Below are 18443 nucleotides of genomic sequence, written 5' to 3'. Positions count from 1 at the left end.
AAAAAAATAAAATAATAAAAAAAACATTCTTCCTAGTTCAGATTTTATTCGTGAACATCATACCCAGCACAAAAGACCCCTGTTCCAAGATGGCGGCGGTGCAGTATGAAATGTTGCTCAGATCCCAGATCTCGCGATACTTCGTGGCCTTTATAACTGTGGCGCAACACTTTTTCTGTCCTTTCCTTTTTCACTTTAGTGGTGAAGGTGCAACAATTTTCGGTCGTCCCGAATTCGGGTTCATCCGACACCCTCACTAATTCAAATTGAACTGAGCTCAACTTCATCTGGTACACAATGCCTCCTAAATTCGACCCCACCGAGATTAAAGTCGGTATGTCTGGATTACGGTAACCCTTTGATGGATTTCTGATTGTGTGTGAGAGGCCATGCCTCCGCGCAGGCCTCTCGCGTGCTAGTGCTAATAAATTAGTAGGGTGCAAATGCTAAACTTTTCCTGTCCACATAGTTTAGTTGAAGCTTTTAAAAATAAATATTTGGATGTACAACATGTAATTCAACTGAGAGGCGTGAATTTTAATTTCTTGTAACGTTACGGACAGCGTCTTTAGGATTACTCGCTGCTACTTTAACTAACCTTACTCCGTGCACGCGGAGTTTTATTCGATGTGATCTGACGTTTTGAAATGTGTAAGTTAACTTCTGCGGTTTGAGCGTTCTCGGTGATATTAAGGTTCATGGGTAAGTGTTCACGTGCTGCTGAACATCACGAAGCTATAACATTCTTCAATGGGCATAACACGTTATTTGTTTCAATGTGGACACTTGAGTTTAACTTTTCTTATTTTAAACCGACGAATGGTCTGTAGTGTTTATTGTCCTGCTCTTTATATCATAAAGCAGCCTCCCGCCACTGTGCTTGTCTGTAAAAGTGTCTTTGTACAATCCAGTGGAGGCTCAAAGTGACCCAGCTCTAGGAAGCAGGGTGGCCCCAATCTAATGGGCAACTCTGTGCCGAAAGACCTGGAACAAACTGCGTCAAATTTAATATGTATGTACACATTCCAGGTTCTATATAAATGCTAAAATTTGACCAGCTAACCAAGGTTAAATTATAGCATTTTCAAATGTTTTTTTTTTACCCTTTAAGATTATGTAGATATCTGCACTAATAATGGAAGGATAAAACATTTGAAAGTTTACAACTATTTAACTTATGGTTCTAGTAAAGCAGAATAACAATGCATACCTCAGGGTTATGAGGTTCTTGACCTTTCTCATCTCTGTGATGTCTGATGGAACTAGAAGGCATCTTTCCTATTTAAGCATACAATGGTGTTGAAGGGATACTCCACTTTTTTGGAAATAGGCTAATTTTACAGCTCCCCCAGAGTTAAACAGTTATGTTTTACCATTTTTTAATTCCATTCAGTTGATATTTCGGAGAATATCAGTAACCACTTTCTGGTCCCATTGACTACCATAGTAGAATATACTATGGAAGTCAATGGGACCAGAAACTGTCTGGTTACTGATTCTTATAAATATCAGAAAATCAGCTGAATGGATTTAAAAATGGTAAAACCCAACTGTTTAACTCTGAGGGAGCTATGAATTTCCAAAAAAGTGGAGTATTGCTTTAATATAAGCCATGGTGAATCTTATTTTCTTCATCCATTTATCTCTGAAGCATATTTTATTAGATTGTGTTGGGTTTAACACCATGGGAAACCTTTTATTCCAATAATTCTTCTGAAGGTATTTTAACCAAGTTAAACCAAATGTTTTAGTTTATGTAAAGAGAAAGAAATGTAGTTTTATTCTACAAGCTAGCATGCTTAAAAATACACCGCCACAATTAATGATGCACAATTTTAATCAAGTTACTTTTTTACAGCTTATAGAAATATAGGGCACATGGATTTCTGAGAATTGTTGAATGTCATGAAAGTGTATTAATATTATGCATTCACGAAAAGCACACTAAGGCTGTTTTCCCCCCTCCAGTGTACATGAGATGCACAGGTGGAGAGGTTGGTGCCACTTCCTCACTGGCCCCCAAAATTGGACCTTTGGGTCTTGTAAGTATTGCCACAAGTTTGGTCTGTAGTGTTTCTTGTCCTGCTCTTTATATCATAAATCAGCCTCCCGCCACTGTGCTAGTCTATTCAAGTGTCTTTGTACAATCCAGTGGAGGCTCATAGTGACCCAGCTCTAGGAAACAGGGTGGCCCCAATCTAATGGGCAACTCTGTGCCGAAAGACTTGGAACAAACTGCTTGTGTCACAGAACATGGACTCTGTTCCATGCTGTATGCTCATCTTTCATTCTCGCTTTCCTTTAGTCCCCTAAAAAGGTGGGTGATGACATTGCAAAGGCTACCGGTGACTGGAAGGGCCTGCGAATCACTGTGAAGCTGACCATCCAGAACAGGCAAGCAGCGGTAAGCCCTTCGAAGTCTGTATTCTGGCTTTTGAGGTTATCTAGTCTTCAGACACTCATAGGTTTTGTTGTTGCTCCAGATTGAGGTGGTGCCATCAGCCTCTGCCCTCATCATCAAGGCCCTGAAGGAACCTCCCCGTGACAGGAAGAAGGTCAAGAACAGTAAGTAGCTTTTATGCCACCTCAATACACTGTTGTAGGTATCGTGTCTTTACGTCCTGAACTTTTTGGATTATTTCGAGCCTCCCGCCACTGTGCAAGTCTGTAAAAGTGACCGTGTACTGTCCAGTGGAGGCTCATATTGACCCAGCTCTAGGAAGCAGGGCTGCTCAACTCAATGGGTAACTCTGTGCCGAAAGACCTGGAACAACTTTAGCTGCATTTCTTGATCAAGTCACAGTAAAAATTTGTTTCGCTTTACCAAAAAGAAATGCACTTATGAACTAAATATCCTTAAAAAAAAGTTAAATAAAAAAGTTATGCTGCACAACCATTTTAAGTCCGGAGAAATGATCCTGACAATTCAGCTTTGCCATTAATAAAAGTAACATTTTATAGTAAATTAAAATTAGACAGTGTAATTTTACTACTGTGTTTTCAAAACATTGTCCTTTGTTAAAAGGACAAACACCTTCAGAGTGTGTTGTCACTATTGTTCATGCAAAGAAACTAGCTAAATTCAGCGATTAAAACACTGACACGATAAACGAGTTACAATATTCATAATAACATTCTTTTACTGAATTAAACAATTTCATAATGTAACTTTGTAAACTTCATTACTTAACTGGCTACTCTCTGCTGTCTCAAATTACATATTTTCCTGTCGGCCACCGTAATGTCTGTTGGTTGCAATTCGCAGCCTCACCACAAGATGCTGCTAAAAATTACACTGCACCTTTTACTGGAATATTTTCAAATGTCAATGCCTTTTTTGTCTCAAGATGCACATCAGTAATGTTTTCTAAGGAGGCATGTTTGAAAAAAAAAAAAAACTACTTTAAGGGATACTTCACTTCTGGAAAAATGAATGTTTATTTAAAATGGGACATTTATGTAGAAGAAATGTGTCTGAGAAAAGCCAGAATTTATTTTACGCTTATGTGGATGAAACGCAACTACTCTCAGAAGAATGCACTTGCTTCGCTGCCCTAATACTGGTACTAGTTTGTAACTAGCATATTACATATCCTGATGCATCTTTTTTCCCTCTTTTAGTTAAGCACTCTGGAAGCGTCACTTTCGACGAGATTGTCAACGTTGCCCGTATCATGAGGCCACGATCTATTGCCAGGGAACTTTCTGGTTTGTATTTACTTAATACTTGCGCAGTATTAATTGATTAGCCTCCCGCCACTGTGCAAATCTGTAAAGTGACTCTGTACTGTCCAGTGGAGGCTCATAGTGACCCAGCTCTAGGAAGCAGGGCTGCTCAACTCAATGGCTAACCCTGTGCCAAATGGCCTGGAACATGTTATGACTAGGCTTGAATGAGTTGATTTAAAACGATGGCACAAAGTGACATTTTCCTTTGCTTCTCAGGTACCATCAAGGAGATTCTTGGCACAGCTCAGTCTGTGGGCTGCACCATTGATGGTCGCCCTCCCCATGATGTCATTGATGACATCAACAGTGGCAAAATTGAGTGCCCATCTGTAAGTATTAAATGCCATTTTATGATTAAGCATTTCAATGTTTTGCCTTTTTACTTTATTTTTTACTGGGTGTTTTTCTTTCTTGCAGGAGTAAAAACAGGATGGGAAAGGATGGATGAAAAATAAAACTGTTTGATAAAAGTCAATGGTGCTATTTGTCATTTCTGGCATTTTATGGACCCTTTTCCCAGATTGCATTGCATCTTAACAGCCATTAGCATTGCAAAGTTATTTAAATGTACACTTATAAAACTACACTTTGTGTTCAATTACCTTTGCATCAAATGACAAAGTTAAAGCTGCTGTGTGGGTGTTTCTAATGCGGTGGGAGTGATGTAAAGGCTCATTATCAATCTTCCTTTTTTTACTATTTTAAGTTGTGAAAAATATTGTGAAGTTTCTTTTGCTATTTGAGCAAATGGCAAAACAAAATATTTAATGTGTTCTCCCATTCACCACTATATAAGTGTACCTAACTATGCTTTATGCTCCTAAGAAACCTGGAAATTTTAAAAGGGTAATTTATGTTGAGACAATTTCCAGAACTATGTTCATGAAGAGTTGTGAATCTTTTCTGAGGCCTTAAACTTCTAAAACAGCCACAGACTGTTTGAAAAAAAAGAAACAATCTTAATCACAAAATGAAAGCTTCAATTCATCATTTGTGTAACCTGGGTGAAGTTGAGCAAACAAAATAACAACTGAATTTTAATGAAAGTCCACATATATTTGAGATCTGTGAAATACATCAAACATAACATAAATAGTATGTACCCTATTTAAACTACATTCAAATGCTCAACTTGACCCAGGTTATGTTTGTAAGTATAGAATTTAGTCCTTGACCTATTTTTGGAAAGGGCAAATCCCCAAATTTCAAACACCCAGAAGAACTGCATTTTAGATGTAAATATTTGGCAGGGTGAGGGGCATAAATTGAGGTGGGAAAAATAAGCAATTAAAAAATGTATTTGGAAAAACGGCTTTATGTCAAGTATTCCAGAGTTGTAGACTTGTGTACAAAAGTATTTAGGCTTGGTTACATGTTACTGCTTTTGAACAAATGCTGGTCTTAAGATTATTTTTCATATGTACAGCTGCTCCTATTTTATTTCTTATCCCAAATCATTAACATCCAACACATTTTTCCATTTCTTGCCTCCAGTAACAGTGTTTATTCAATTAAAATACTATGGACACTACTGTTGTAACTAAATAACCTCAATTCAAATAGTGTGCAGCTTCTCTTGAAAGATACCTTGCTGGGTTCAAATGAGCTCTCGACAGGAACGTTGCCACAGATGTTCAAATCACAAAGAGAAGCATATTATGTACCATAGGTTTGTCCAGACCACATCACCTGTCCCACTACTAAAGTGGACACTACACTACCATCATTTGCAATGGTTAGAGAAACCAGGACAGACTCACCAAATAAACTTATCATGCTTTTCAGTTCTCAACATCCTCTTCTTCATTCTCTCCCTCTTGTTCATCATCCATGTGCTCATCTTCCTCTTCATCTCTACTCTTGTCATTATCATCTGCGTCATTCTTCTTATCCTTGTCCTTTCGTTTTTGCTCAGATGCCTCTTTCTTGCCTTTCTGACCTTTCTTGTACGCTGTAAAAAAAAAGCACATTAACACACAAACTGGTTATATACACATGAATAAAGCTGATGCTTTTAACCCATTTAAGCCCACCGGCAACTATAGTTGCCGCAGTGTATAGTTGTCATTTTCCTTGTGTAAGTATTTTTCTAGATGTTATCCATGTTGTATGTCGCAATGTCATGCAAGGAAACAACCAAATAAAGGATTTCAAGAAAGAAAAAAAAAGGTATTCACTTCCTTCCTGTCACATGAGGCTGTCAACTTCCTACCCCTACTTCCAGGAAGCATGGCGAAGGCAAACCCTCCCAAAGAAAGCTAACTTTCATATTACTAATAAGTATTTTTTGTTGACATATATATATCCAGATAATCATGAAGGTCTCTAGAATCCTCTAAACAAAACAAATCTTACAATAGATCTATAGTTTTTTGTATACTTAGTTAAAGGAGCAATGTGTGACTTTTAGCGACATCTAGTGGTTCGGTTGCGAGTTTGCACCAGGTTTGCACTAAGGGCTCAGCCCACTGCTCACCCCTCCCTTTGGAAGAAGCTACGGTTGCTAAAACGGGACAAACATCTCGTCGGCTGAGACAGCAGAGAATAGCCAGAGTAAGCCAAGAGTGTGTAACATTGTCACTGTTTCTGTACCACAGTCCATTATAAACCACATCATGAATACTGTCTGTTTACAAAGTCATAGTCAGGTGAGGATCAAGGGTTTTAATATATAATTTAATAAAATAATAATCAGCTGATTGTCTCACAAACGTAACCAGCAGCACATTTCTCCCCACATACTGTACCAAACCCATAATACAGCGAGGGAGCAGCTATATATTTTTTCTAACAGGGTAGTAATAGTTTAGCTGGCTAATATGAGCTGTTACTGTGGCTGAGCTGGGACGCGTCTGCATGAGTCCAAAGGTCGGAAGTGCGCGCGCTGTTACAATCATGTCATCTCCGCATCCCATAGATACTATTTACTACACACAATAGGCTTTTTTTCTCTGATTTTTAAAATTCTTCGCGATCGACTTTAGTGATAAAAGTCTTTAGTAAAAGTCTCTATCGACGGGTTAGTGATTCCTGTAACGTACTGTTTTACGGTCAATGACATGAATACTAATCATCAGCTGTCTCACGAACGTAACAGCACATCTATCCCCAACATAACAAACCCATAACACAGTGAGGGAGAACTAAGTTACATGAAACAATCCCAACTACATATTTTACACCACTCACAAGGGAAAAGTCACTACTCACAGAGTGTAAGGCTAGCTTCCAGCTTTCCGCTACTTCTCTTTCAAGGTAGTGATGAAACGCGTTCTGTAGCACTGTTTGTTCGCGTTCGGCTACGGTAGGAATATGACGTCACAACATGGCGACCTTCATAGAAGGGGATTCCCTCGGTTATGGAGCTATTAATGTCTCATTCTAAGGTAATAAAAACATTACAGCTAATTAAGTAAGTTCTTTATACACCACTGAAAACATAGTTATGGATGTCATATTGCATTTCTGTTAATAGATAATCAACTTTGTTACACATTGCACCTTTAAAAGTCCAATCGGCAACTATAGTTGCCGGTGGCCAAATGCCTTGCAAGTACATATATCATGGGGAAATGGGGTATACTGTGTTAATAGGTTAATAATTCAAGGTTATTGAACTTGTTTAATAACTTTACCCTTGTATGCACTGTTATTTTAGTTTTTTGCCATTTTGTCATTTGTTTTTTTTTTTGTTATTTATATTTATATATATATATATATATATATATATATATATATATATATATATATATATATATATATAATTTTTACTTCATTCTATTTATTTGTATTTATTTATTTTCATTTAATTTTTTGATACACAATGCCCTGTTATGGCTGCACTTTGTTCTGCACTCTACCACTTTAACTCTTGTGCGCTGTTCATTTGAGGTTTACAGTCAGGCTGTTTGTGGTCTCAGAAACCCTAGGCAACAAAATGTAATTTTGTAACAAATTTTGTAAAAGTTTTGTACAAATGTAATTTGTTACATTTTGTAACAAATTACATTTTTGATATATGCATATCTACATATTATGAAATCATAATTATAACAATATAAGTTACTTTTTGTCAAAGTTTAGCAGTTTTTGTACTGAAAAAAAAAATCAGTTTTTCAATAATGTTACATTATGATTAGAATCAACCCTGATCAGGATGTTACAAAGAGAAAAGTTGGAGTCTTTAGAGTTTATAATTTATTTCAAACATCTGTTTTTCATATAATTCAAAAAAATTGTGTGAAGTGTGCCACCAAATTTCTGTGTTCTTTCTGATTTTGAGGATGAATTTTGTCCATTGACAATAATCATTTGATTCTATAACATTATTTAAAAACAGATTTTTTTTCCAGTACAAAAAATGCCTAAACTTCAACAAAAAGTTACTTTTATTGTTATAATTGTGATTTCATAATATCAAAATATGAATACAACAGGAAAAACTTGTGAAAATATGTCTTTCATTTAGTCAAATAGCAAATCGCAAATAGTGGAGCTCTGCAGCCATCTAGTGGTGAAAGTGATAATTTGTTACTTTTAAAACGGCATTTTCCAAAAGATTGGCAAAAATCTTACACTAAACCATGTCAAATTATCCATGTTATCCCCATAAATGAAAGTTAGAAATGTGGGTCAAAAAGACCCCAAACAGCACACAAGGTTTAAGATAAATGGATTTGTTGTTTGTTGTGTTTTTATATTCAAGACATTATAAGCTATAGATTCCACTTTTTTGGGTTCGCATCAAACATTCTTCGACTTTTATACACAATAAATTTGTTTATGAATAAAGATTGATCTGTTGAAAGCTGTTATTTTGAGATAGATGCCAAATGTTCTCCTCCTATTCATATTTAACATTGATGGGGTGCATTCAACATATTTGCCCACCGGCAACTATAGTTGCCGCACATTCAAATACGATTTTCAAGAAGAAAAAAAAAAGCTGAGAAAATAAATGCAGAACATGTTCACATAGAACATTATTAACATGACTATATGCATGAAACCATTCAGAAAAATTTGGGCACAAATGGGTTAAGAAGTCATGCAAGGGTCTCTGAACCCTTCTGGTCCATTGAGATCTTACCTTCAAGTGCTTCCCGCAAGGGTTGCAAGAAACGCTCAAACTCCATCTCCTCCATAGCTGACATCACATCTCCAGCGTTGAGTGTCTTCCTTTTTGCTTTCATAGCAAAATTGTTTGCACTGGAGTCAACAAAACAGTGGAGATTACATACGAGTAGTTTTTCAGGGTGGAATTTCTCAAACAAAACTTCAGACTAACCAAGATGTTGCGTAGAGAACGAAAACACTAGCTGCTTGAGAAATCGCTCTCCTTGCCTCCTTGGACACGTTTACTCCGTCTGGCAACTAAACAAGAAGGAAAACAAGTTCACTGCATACTAACATACAACTGACGGCAGAGACGATTTACTATGGTTTTCACTTAAACCACTTCTAAAAGAGACCTACGAAACAATGTTACTAGATGACTTACTGCCTCCTTTATAATCCGCGTGATGACAGCATTGGGAAGATTGAGGTCCTCTGGTCTCTCAGCCATTACACTTAATATACACTTAAATGAGATGCAACAGGACAATGTAATCTGTTTGTTTTAGATGCGTGATCAGGTCAAACTGCACAACTGCGGAAACTTTGTGTTAGCTTAGCCGTCTAACTTATCTGAGGGTGAACTATCACCAGATACACTCGATTTAAGTGCACTGAATAACAATTTTCGTTTTGTTATCGTACATAAAATACCTTACATATGCGTTAGAAGTGCAATTAGATTATTTATCTGCAAATCAATTGTCAACGGAACAGGTGAATCTGGACAAAAGCTAGTGTGCTTCACAGTTTTTCAGCCCGCTTGATCATCCAAACCCATGAGTTAACCTTTTACCTCTCACCGCTCTGCCCAGCCAATCAATACAGACTTTCAGTCATGACGTCAATTTGTAGGCTAACGCCAAATAAACCAAATAAACACCAGATTTATACATGAGGGTGACGACGCTTTGACGTTTTTTTTTTCTAAAAGATAAATTAGACAGCTTACCTTAAATGTAAATTTCAAAGGTGCTTTTTTAATTTTATTTATAATTATTATTTTTAATGCATGTTGTTAACAGGCCACATCCTGGTAGTTGTAGTCCTGTCAGGACAAAAGCAAATGGCTTTTCTTAAAAATGAAATAAAAAAATACATCATAGGTAATTCTTGAGTCTTTCGGGTTTTCAGTCGATTTTTATCGAAGTAAAAAATAAATAAAAAAAGTTTTGATTTTATTTAGTTATTTTTAAACTGAACGAGAAAAGTCCCCTCCCGAGGCTCCCCCCAATATTTTCATTTCAGCGGGACTGAAGCATGTGCAGTGCAATATCTCAATATACACGGAATGTATAATTTCATGGTCGTGCAAGCGCGTTTGGAACTGTGTTAATTCATCTCCATTTAGCATATGTTTCGAATGTTTGAAACTGTTGCTTGCGTGAGAATGAATGTTAAACATTATGCACTGCCTGGTGGACCAGAAGCAAATAATTTTAGCGAACTGCTTCAAACGTTTCCCCTCTTGTTTCTATAGCATAGTTTTCTTGATTTAACTAAACTGAGCAAAGCTAATTTATATATTTATTATCTTAAAAATGCTAAACTGTTACACATTATTAGGCCTAATGGTGAGACATTATATTGGTATATGAAATTAAGGGTTGTATAAGAGAGTATTTAAATGAGTGGAGAAATGTCTCCTCTCCATGTGTGGTCCCCGTCCCCTAAATAGAGTAGCCTAGTTTAGGATTTATAACTCCATGTGTATTTTTCCGCAACTAATTCAATCTACACAGACCCATAAAAAATGAACTGTTGGTGGGACATTTCTTTTACATCTTCATCACGCTTTATTGTTTGCCAATTCTCATTCTGACAACCTCAATTGTGGTAAATGGCAAAGACTTTCCATGACCGTTTCAACCCCTCTTTCTTTGATGCTCATCAAATGTCTTGAGGTTATTCATACATTAGCTCATAAAGCAATTAACATTTTAACACCATGTTGTCTTTTTATGGAGACTGGTAAAGTTTCATTCTTTTTCTTCACCCTCTTTCAGATGATGTCATTCAGATGCTCTGACTTCTGCCTTCAATTTGCCATACCAGCCTGTGAAGATAAGAACATGTTTTGATTGATTCAATTAAATCTACAATTTGATACAGTTCTAGTCAACCTCAAATGAGGTAAAAGTCATATTTTTTAATAACTCAAATAACAAAACTCATACATTTGAATTTGTCACAGAAAGAGAGTCTGACTCTGAAGTTGGTGTATTTTTTCTTGGCCTCTCTTGTCAATGGAAAATCATATACCCTATTTCCTAGCATAACTAAATATCTGTGATACACCATGAGAGACATTTATTTTAGAAGTGATAAAAAAAAAAGACAATTTGTGGATGCAACTTTGGTATCATGGTGGCAGTGTATGATAGCAACACCAGGTGTCACTACAAATACTGGCTAATTCTGGAGGTTTTTAATAACTACACGGCAGTATTACATTTAATACATTTAATTACATTTATTTTGCTTAGGCCTTCAGTGCAAGACTCCTATTCACTCGACAGGAAAATGCTGGTTGTTAAATTTTACTCATCTCTTTTCACAATAATTAAAGCTGGCAACTCAAGAAACAGAAGGTGATAGTCTTTTCTCCCATATTGTAATATCAATGTAAAAAGTATTTTCCAAAAAATAAATAAAAAAAATAACTGTTGTGATTAAGCTTAATTTTGTCCATCAGGAATTGATTGGATTGTTGGATCATTGTGGTTTGCTGGTATCTCATGTGAGTGACAGGTTCTCCTGTCCTCGTGCCAGTAAACACGTCATCAGAGAAAAGAAATCGTTGCAAGAGGGAGGGGGAGTTTTTTATTTATTCAAGATTACAAGGCCACGTGAATTAAATAGTAATAATGTGCACTGATAAATCATTTATAAAAATAATATTCCATAAAAAAAGAAATGTCGATTTTTATTTCTTGTTGTTTTTAAAGCAAAGTCAATGTGTGACCTAGCAACAGACCTTCAACGTCGAACGTCAACGTACAAAAAATCAGTACAAATTGCAGCTTTTTTATGTGACATGGAGAGATGCCCGTGTTATTTCTATTAAATATATAGATCAACTAATCTATAGATTTATAAATATTGATGCAGAGTTATTTTCTGTTAGCCTTATCTGTTATTTTTATGATTAGCATTTGACTAGGATTATCAAGCTTGAAACAATGCAGAGTTGAATCCATTTTGTTACCATGAGCTTTAAGAGCAGTATCTTCATGGGACTTGTTAAAAATTCAAAAACAAAAGATATTTCTCAACTATTCAACTGTAATTTCTAACTTCATGTCGAGTGTTTGTGTGGAAGTGATTTTTAAGGATTATGTCTAACTGTTGCCGTTGCTTGTAAGTTGATCATGACTTCATTTAAGAGTCTTTAGGAGTTTCATAAAATTGGTAAATAAAAATGGTTATATTTCCATTTTAGAATCTGGATTTCTCAGTGGAACCCACTGTCCCATAATTCAGATGACTAACACGATGTTACAGTGACAAAAATAGGGAAGTGAATAAGCTTGGCCAGATGTTGACATAAGTCATTGAGACCGCAAAACTGTTTTAATTAAATGGACATTTTCCAACAAGAAAATAAAAGTTGATGACAAGTATTGTTGAGCTGTACTAAAACATATGTAGTCCAGTCAATTTAAATGCATTACTTCTAAACACACCCAGAACTGAGATCCTCAAATGTTTTCTTGAAAAGTGTTACCATGAAATCATGTCGAACACCCTTTCCAAAAAAAAAAAGTAGGCCTACCTTCCACTATGTCCAAAGGCCATCACTTATTTTGATAATAACGCCTAGTCACATGCTTCAACAGTTCCTAAGGAAGGATAGGAAGTCTGAGTTGCACAGTCTCATTCGTTTCCTCTCAAGGTTCAACCAAGACTTTTTGAATAGAAACAGGAAGATCCAAATCCACCATCCCACTCCAATATATGTTCTCAGGAAAGGCCACAACCAAAAGAACACATAAATACTGCCGTCACCGTCTGAACATTTGTCTGTTTCTGCTTGAAGATGGACATCTCTCAAAATGTCACCCAAGGCTCATGGTCTGCATTGAATTTGTCTTTCAAATTTTAACACATTTTTAGTATTTACTTTCAAGCATCAATGCGCTGTACTTTGAATTTTCATATATGATTGAAACACAGTATATGGCATGTCACCACATACTCATCCACCATTTTGATTGGTTTTCTGTACATGTCAAGTTAATTAAGTCATTAAAATGACAAACATGTCCCTATTACAGCCAGGTTGCCAAATCGGTTTACTTTCAAAATACTTTGAGGGATTAGATGGACAAGTAAACTCCTTTGAAAATGATTGGTGGATTTTGTGCTTGTTGTGTAATTCGCTCGTCTTCACTGTGTGTTTTGACCTGTGTTTTATTATGCTTTTTTCTCACCAGCTGTTTTAGATTTGTTTTATCTGTTCTTTATTTGTCAAAGAACACAGTAACATTACTCCTGACCAAAACAACTGCTTTCATTGAGTCTGTAATCAATGAAAATACATGAAAAATGGTGACTTTAAAAAAGATCATAAACATTTGCATTTTTATTATATTACACAAATCTGCATTCTTTTATGCAAACCTTTCCAGTGTTTAAACAAGTATAAACAATCTTTTCATGATTGCAAATGGACTTTTTGGATACCTTAATACAAACTGTAAATAGCAAGACACAATTACATGCTTGGAAGTCTGTAGATGAAATTCATAACTGTGATAACCTCCATTTGTGTTGCTTTCTGATGTTCAACTCCATTGACTGACCCAGTTTTTTTTACATTGCAGATACATTTTTTTTTTTTTTTTTTTTGCTGTCTGAATGTTGTGCTGTCATAACAACATAGTTTAGCCTCCAATAGTAGAACCAAAACATTGCCTGAGAGTTGCCATCAACAGTTACCTAAACCTTGCCTCTAATCCTCCCTAAAGCAGGGACCTCATCTTCACCCATGCATCAGTTACACCTCATATCTACTGCACACCTGGAGATCTTGTCTTTCACAGAGGACAGTTGTGTTGTTGAAGGTTTGGGTAGTGTAGGAGTGGAGGAGGGTGGTTCTGCTCGCCCTGGCTGTCAACACTTCGATTTTGAAAGAGTGAAGGAACTCAAACTGAATGAATATCAGACTCACGTGAGTGATGAGAAGTGAACGTCTGAATGAACCTCATTGAAACACACCTGTGGAGAACACCACCTTCACCTGTTTGAACTTCTGACCTATTTAGGAGGTTAAGGGGCCACATGCTGCAATGCAACGGACAAGAAGCTTCATGCTGTAAGCTAAAACAAATTCAATCCAGCTGACACACAGACATCTTATGAAACAAATTTCTCTCCACATGAAAGCTTTCAAATGTCTGCACTATTTTTCTTGGTATTAAAAAGCTTTCTGGAATACTTGATTCTGATTGTCAGTCACGCCGATGATTTGGGGATTTTTCGCCAATGATTCCAGTCGGAATTTTTCTAAATTTTCAACACTGTCCATGGCATCGCTACATTCAAGCAGTTTTGACTCTACTCACTTTGTTCAGAGCAAAATCGCAGTGTACCTTCTATTTATTAACTACAAAAATGCAGCAAGATTTTTAATTTTTCTTCTTTAAGAAGACGAACAAACATTGCGCTGTAAGGCGGTGTGGTAACCAAAGTGCACAAAGAAGGCTCAGGAGTAGAAAAACTAAAACAGTATTCATTTAAATAAACAAAATATCCAGGAGATCGCTGGAGAGTAAATAACAGGAGCTTAGGAGACCACATTCCACACATGAACAAACAATAACTGACATGGAGTTACTGAAACACAGGGCAGGATAAACAAAGGAAACTAGACAAGACACAGGTGAAACTAACCATACAATCAGGGACTAAATTGAAAGAAACAGACACACAAGAACGAAATGACAACTAAACTCAATATAACGCCGCCCAGGCCCTCCCGGAAGGCGCATCCTCGTGCTGTAACAGAGAGTTCAGCAGTGGACTGAGGGAGGAGGTTTAGGAGTGGGACCTTGGAGGAGCTGACAGAGGAAAACCCCACCGAGAGGACGAAGCCATGCCAACTAAAACATTAGGATGGAGGTAGACAGCACAACCAATGGAGGGAGAAGCCAGCGTGGAGCCAGGGATCCGACCGACAGAGGTTGAGCCAGGACAGGTGGAGACCCAGGGAGAGCTGAGGAGATGAACACCCCAGGAGACACTGCTGGACTGGAGGGCCAAGGGGGACAAGGTGGAGGCCTGGGTTCGGCAGACTGAGACTCAGGAAAGCTGTGGGGGGAAGGAACCCGGTAAGGCAAAAGGTGTGGAGGGACAAGGCGTAGCCGGAAGTCTGTGGTGCAATCAGGGTGACTTACCTAGTCCTAAACTGTCACATACTGTATTTATTACAGAACTAGCAATTTTCCCAAGATGAAAAAAAAGAAAGAGACAGAGAGCTGTGCTGAGCCGCATGGGACGTGGGAGCCAAGTGAAGCCTGAGGCCTGACAGACCATGGTGGAGCCGAGGGAGCGTAGAGCCATGGGGGAGCCAAAGAGTCGGAAGGCAGAGGTAGAGTATGGGGCTTGGAGGTCCAAAGTGGAGATGGGGGAGCTGGGCAACACTACAAGACAAAGGAGACTTGAAGCTGGACGGGACCAGTGGCGACGAAGGAGTCTCTCGTATCAGATCGCGACATGTGTTTTTTTTTTTATTTCATACAAATGCAACTTCTGCCCTCTAGTGTCTCAGTAAAAATGACTTCAGAGGACTTTAATAGTGATATTACTGTAGCGACAATGAACAACAAACTGCATATTATCCAACTTATATAATCATCAGTGCTTATTTAACTAATCCTTTATGCTTTCATCGACTCAAGGCAGCTTGACCCCAGAAATGTACCTTGGCTCAGAAATGTTGTGATCAATGTGGCAGTTTTGAAATGAAATGAAGCATTCTGAACAGACGTCATTTGAAAGATGTCTTTTTGCACAGCACTGGCAGTGGAAAAAGTGCGGATGCTCTGTACACATTGGGCACAGGGATCATCAGAGGCAAACAAACAGAGGCAGCTCTGTGATGATGCATTAGCCTGTCAGAGAGCGCCCGACACTGAATACAGACCAGCCAGTGTAGGGTTAGTCGGAACCTGAACTTCTCTATCCATCACAAGCAGGTTACCACTCATACACACTGAATCTCATTTATGTGCATATGCTCAGACATACAAACACTCGATAAACTGACCTTCACACTCCTAGTGCTGCAAGTGGAAATTGAAGGAATCTCCAAATATTCAGACAAGAATGTGCTGCACGCACAAACACATACACGTACGCAAACACAAAGGGTTGTTTGAGTTCCTGTTGAGTCTACTCGTCCTAGACCTAACATAGCTACTGTAGCCCTCGAAAAATCTCAACTGCAAAAATTATTTATATCCACTGCTCTACGATTTCCCCCCGTGTGATTTATGAGCTCTGTGCATTCTTCGCGAATCGTCAAATCCTGCAAACCGTCCCATGAATAACCCTGAGGCATCCTTGGTATCTGCTAGCAATGTTTCTCACCATGCCTGGTATTTCATGCCAGTATTTTGAACCTTTTCAGTTTTTTTTTTTTTTTTGACTCATCAAGGGGTGAAACGTCTGTTTGATTATGTTGGCCTGAAAGTTACATATTTCAGCTGCCCTCTGAACAATATCATAAAAGAGGTGTTATTGATACAAGGCAAGTTTGTGTTGAAAAACGGATATATAGAGGAGAAAGATACATATTTGGAGAGTTAATATTGGGATTTGTGGTTTAGATTTTTCCATCTCAGGGGTGTGCGTATAGGGAATTATTTCCAAGAACGAAGCTTTTAAAGACGATGCTACACTTAAACACCAAAGTTAAACAGCATTAGGGGCACAAATACACTCCAGTTCCCATATTCTCTCTCACACACTTACTGTACCAGCTGCAACTCTTCACTTACTAAATCGAAATTTCATGTTCAATATAACAATCTCACTAGGTGTCAAGGTCACATTTTATATATTTAAGGAAAAATGTCTACTAGGACCCTTAAGATTTTTTTTGCATTAACAATATAATTTTACCTCAGCTCAGTTTACTCCCAAAAGTTCATGTGTAATGACAATAAGTCTTGATGTAACATAAAAAAGGATTGTATACAGAAATAATTTATTTTTTTAAAACATTAAAAAAAAAAAATTACAGCATTTTTGCAGTCATTCATATAATGAGAAATACAATTCCAGATGCATTATAGTAATGAGAATTGGGGGGTAAACTGTAATTTTTCCAATGCCACAATGCAAAAAAAGCAAGAAAAGATCATGTTTTCCTCATGCAAAATATCAGTACTTTATATTTTGGTTTTGGGTGAAATGTGACCTGGACATTTCTTGAGATCTCACTTATTTTTCCATATATAAAAAAAAAAAAAAAAAAAAAAACATTTAAAGGTGCCATCTGGAACTAAAAATCAAAAAATATTCCATATTCCATAACAGATGGGGGCAGTATACCTCCAGAAAATGTGTTGTGCCGCGGCCGCACGCACTCACGTCTTCAAACAACACAAGCGAGCGCTGTTTTGCTCTCTTTCTCCGCATATTATTCAAATCATTTGTCACGATAGTAAAAGGTCGGAAGACCGCAGTTTCACGTGGAGCATTTGGAGATTTTTAGAGATCAGAGACTCAATGAACAACATCTCAACACTAAATGATGAAGACCGACTCATAGACGCTTGTCTCAAAAACAAGCTGTTGCATTTCGACGATATGGGAAAATAAAAGCCTGCGGGCTATTATTTTAAGTTTACGGTATTCCTTTTGTTCATATTACACTTTTATTGTTAGTTTGAATTAATTTGACAGACAGCATTCACTGATGTTGATCAACCTAGCGCCATTCAAAGCTGCCAACTCTCACGAGTTCACCGTGAGACACATGCAATTAACACTTAGCAAGCAGGTTAGTTAAGCTCTTAGATTCTGTCAATTTTATTATGCAATTCAAACAATAAATACCGTTTTGGCGCTTGTACATGTTACACCAGAGATCCCTAGCGCACGTGAACCGATCGTCTCTACTAGCTAATGGAAAAAGAACCCGAACACTGTTGAAAGATACAGTATGCTACAACTCACCAAAATGTATTCCTCATGCGTGATATCGACCAATCATTTTTTGAACTCTTCCCTGAACTGAAATGTAGTATTGGGCTGTATTTCCAAACGACTGACATCAGGTTCAAGTACACACAAGCCTGCGCGAGCGCGACTCACTCGTGTACTGCAGTTTGGCTGGTGGTAACGTTGCCCGCCTGCATACCGCCTCCCATGGCCGGAACTGGTATTACGACACCTGCCGGGCCGGGGCTAGTAATTTAGCATGCTAATTTAGGTTTATATCTCGGCAGCACTATAACTTGTCAGGTTTTTAATTACATCATTGCACTTATTTCTTCTCATTCTTTTGTTGCGTGTAGCTCATTTTTTGGATATTTTTACCTCAAAGATGGCACCTTTAAGGGATTAGTTCAGTGTTTGGGTGTAAAAGT

At 37.5% G+C, this 18443-nt stretch overlaps 2 protein-coding genes and 4 non-coding genes across 7 annotated transcripts; 5 read left to right on the top strand and 1 right to left on the bottom strand.

Moving 5' to 3' along the window:
- Positions 1 to 172: 172 nt before the first annotated feature.
- Positions 173 to 4204, top strand: rpl12 (ribosomal protein L12). The gene is made up of 7 exons (XM_089130276.1): positions 173 to 334; positions 1969 to 2042; positions 2306 to 2404; positions 2484 to 2565; positions 3622 to 3708; positions 3946 to 4058; positions 4147 to 4204. Exons 1-7 carry the CDS (start codon positions 298 to 300, stop codon positions 4150 to 4152), a joined length of 498 nt encoding a protein of 165 aa, XP_088986402.1. The 5' UTR covers positions 173 to 297; the 3' UTR covers positions 4153 to 4204.
- Positions 868 to 995, top strand: LOC120470478 (small nucleolar RNA SNORA65). The gene has a single exon (XR_005620541.1). It is a non-coding gene; the product is annotated as a small nucleolar RNA SNORA65 (small nucleolar RNA).
- Positions 2109 to 2236, top strand: LOC120470479 (small nucleolar RNA SNORA65). The gene has a single exon (XR_005620542.1). It is a non-coding gene; the product is annotated as a small nucleolar RNA SNORA65 (small nucleolar RNA).
- Positions 2306 to 9629, bottom strand: pole3 (polymerase (DNA directed), epsilon 3 (p17 subunit)). Of its 2 annotated transcripts, XM_089130277.1 has the most exons (5): positions 9499 to 9622; positions 9230 to 9310; positions 9017 to 9102; positions 8819 to 8937; positions 2306 to 5680 (listed from the first exon to the last, which is right to left on the bottom strand). In XM_089130277.1, exons 2-5 carry the CDS (start codon positions 9293 to 9295, stop codon positions 5511 to 5513), a joined length of 441 nt encoding a protein of 146 aa, XP_088986403.1. In that variant the 5' UTR covers positions 9296 to 9310; positions 9499 to 9622; the 3' UTR covers positions 2306 to 5510. The 2 variants fall into 2 exon arrangements, with proteins under 2 accessions (XP_088986403.1, XP_039515189.2); XM_039659255.2 differs by having other exon boundaries at positions 9230 to 9629.
- LOC120470480 (small nucleolar RNA SNORA65) lies at positions 2649 to 2775 on the top strand. Its single transcript, XR_005620543.2, has one exon. It is a non-coding gene; the product is annotated as a small nucleolar RNA SNORA65 (small nucleolar RNA).
- Positions 3753 to 3878, top strand: LOC120470481 (small nucleolar RNA SNORA65). The gene has a single exon (XR_005620544.2). It is a non-coding gene; the product is annotated as a small nucleolar RNA SNORA65 (small nucleolar RNA).
- Positions 9630 to 18443: the final 8814 nt, after the last annotated feature.

Source organism: Pimephales promelas, chromosome 4 (assembly GCF_988280905.1).
Source record: "Pimephales promelas chromosome 4, fPimPro1.hap1.1, whole genome shotgun sequence".
In the NCBI taxonomy this organism is placed as follows: domain Eukaryota; kingdom Metazoa; phylum Chordata; class Actinopteri; order Cypriniformes; family Leuciscidae; genus Pimephales; species Pimephales promelas.
Note: the sequence above shows the minus strand (reverse complement) of the source record. Positions and strands in the feature narration are given on the sequence as shown.

Coding starts and splice junctions, on each gene's coding strand:
- pole3 (XM_039659255.2), bottom strand. CDS start 9,295: ATGGCTGAGAGACCAGAGGACCTCAATCTTCCCAATGCTGTCATCACG. Junction 8,938..9,016: donor GTTCTCTACGCAACATCTTG/GTTAGTCTGAAG, acceptor TGTTGACTCCAG/TGCAAACAATTTTGCTATGA. Junction 5,681..8,818: donor CTTGCGGGAAGCACTTGAAG/GTAAGATCTCAA, acceptor TTTTTTTTACAG/CGTACAAGAAAGGTCAGAAA.
- rpl12 (XM_089130276.1), top strand. CDS start 298: ATGCCTCCTAAATTCGACCCCACCGAGATTAAAGTCG. Junction 335..1,968: donor CCCCACCGAGATTAAAGTCG/GTATGTCTGGAT, acceptor TCCCCCCTCCAG/TGTACATGAGATGCACAGGT. Junction 3,709..3,945: donor TATTGCCAGGGAACTTTCTG/GTTTGTATTTAC, acceptor TTTGCTTCTCAG/GTACCATCAAGGAGATTCTT.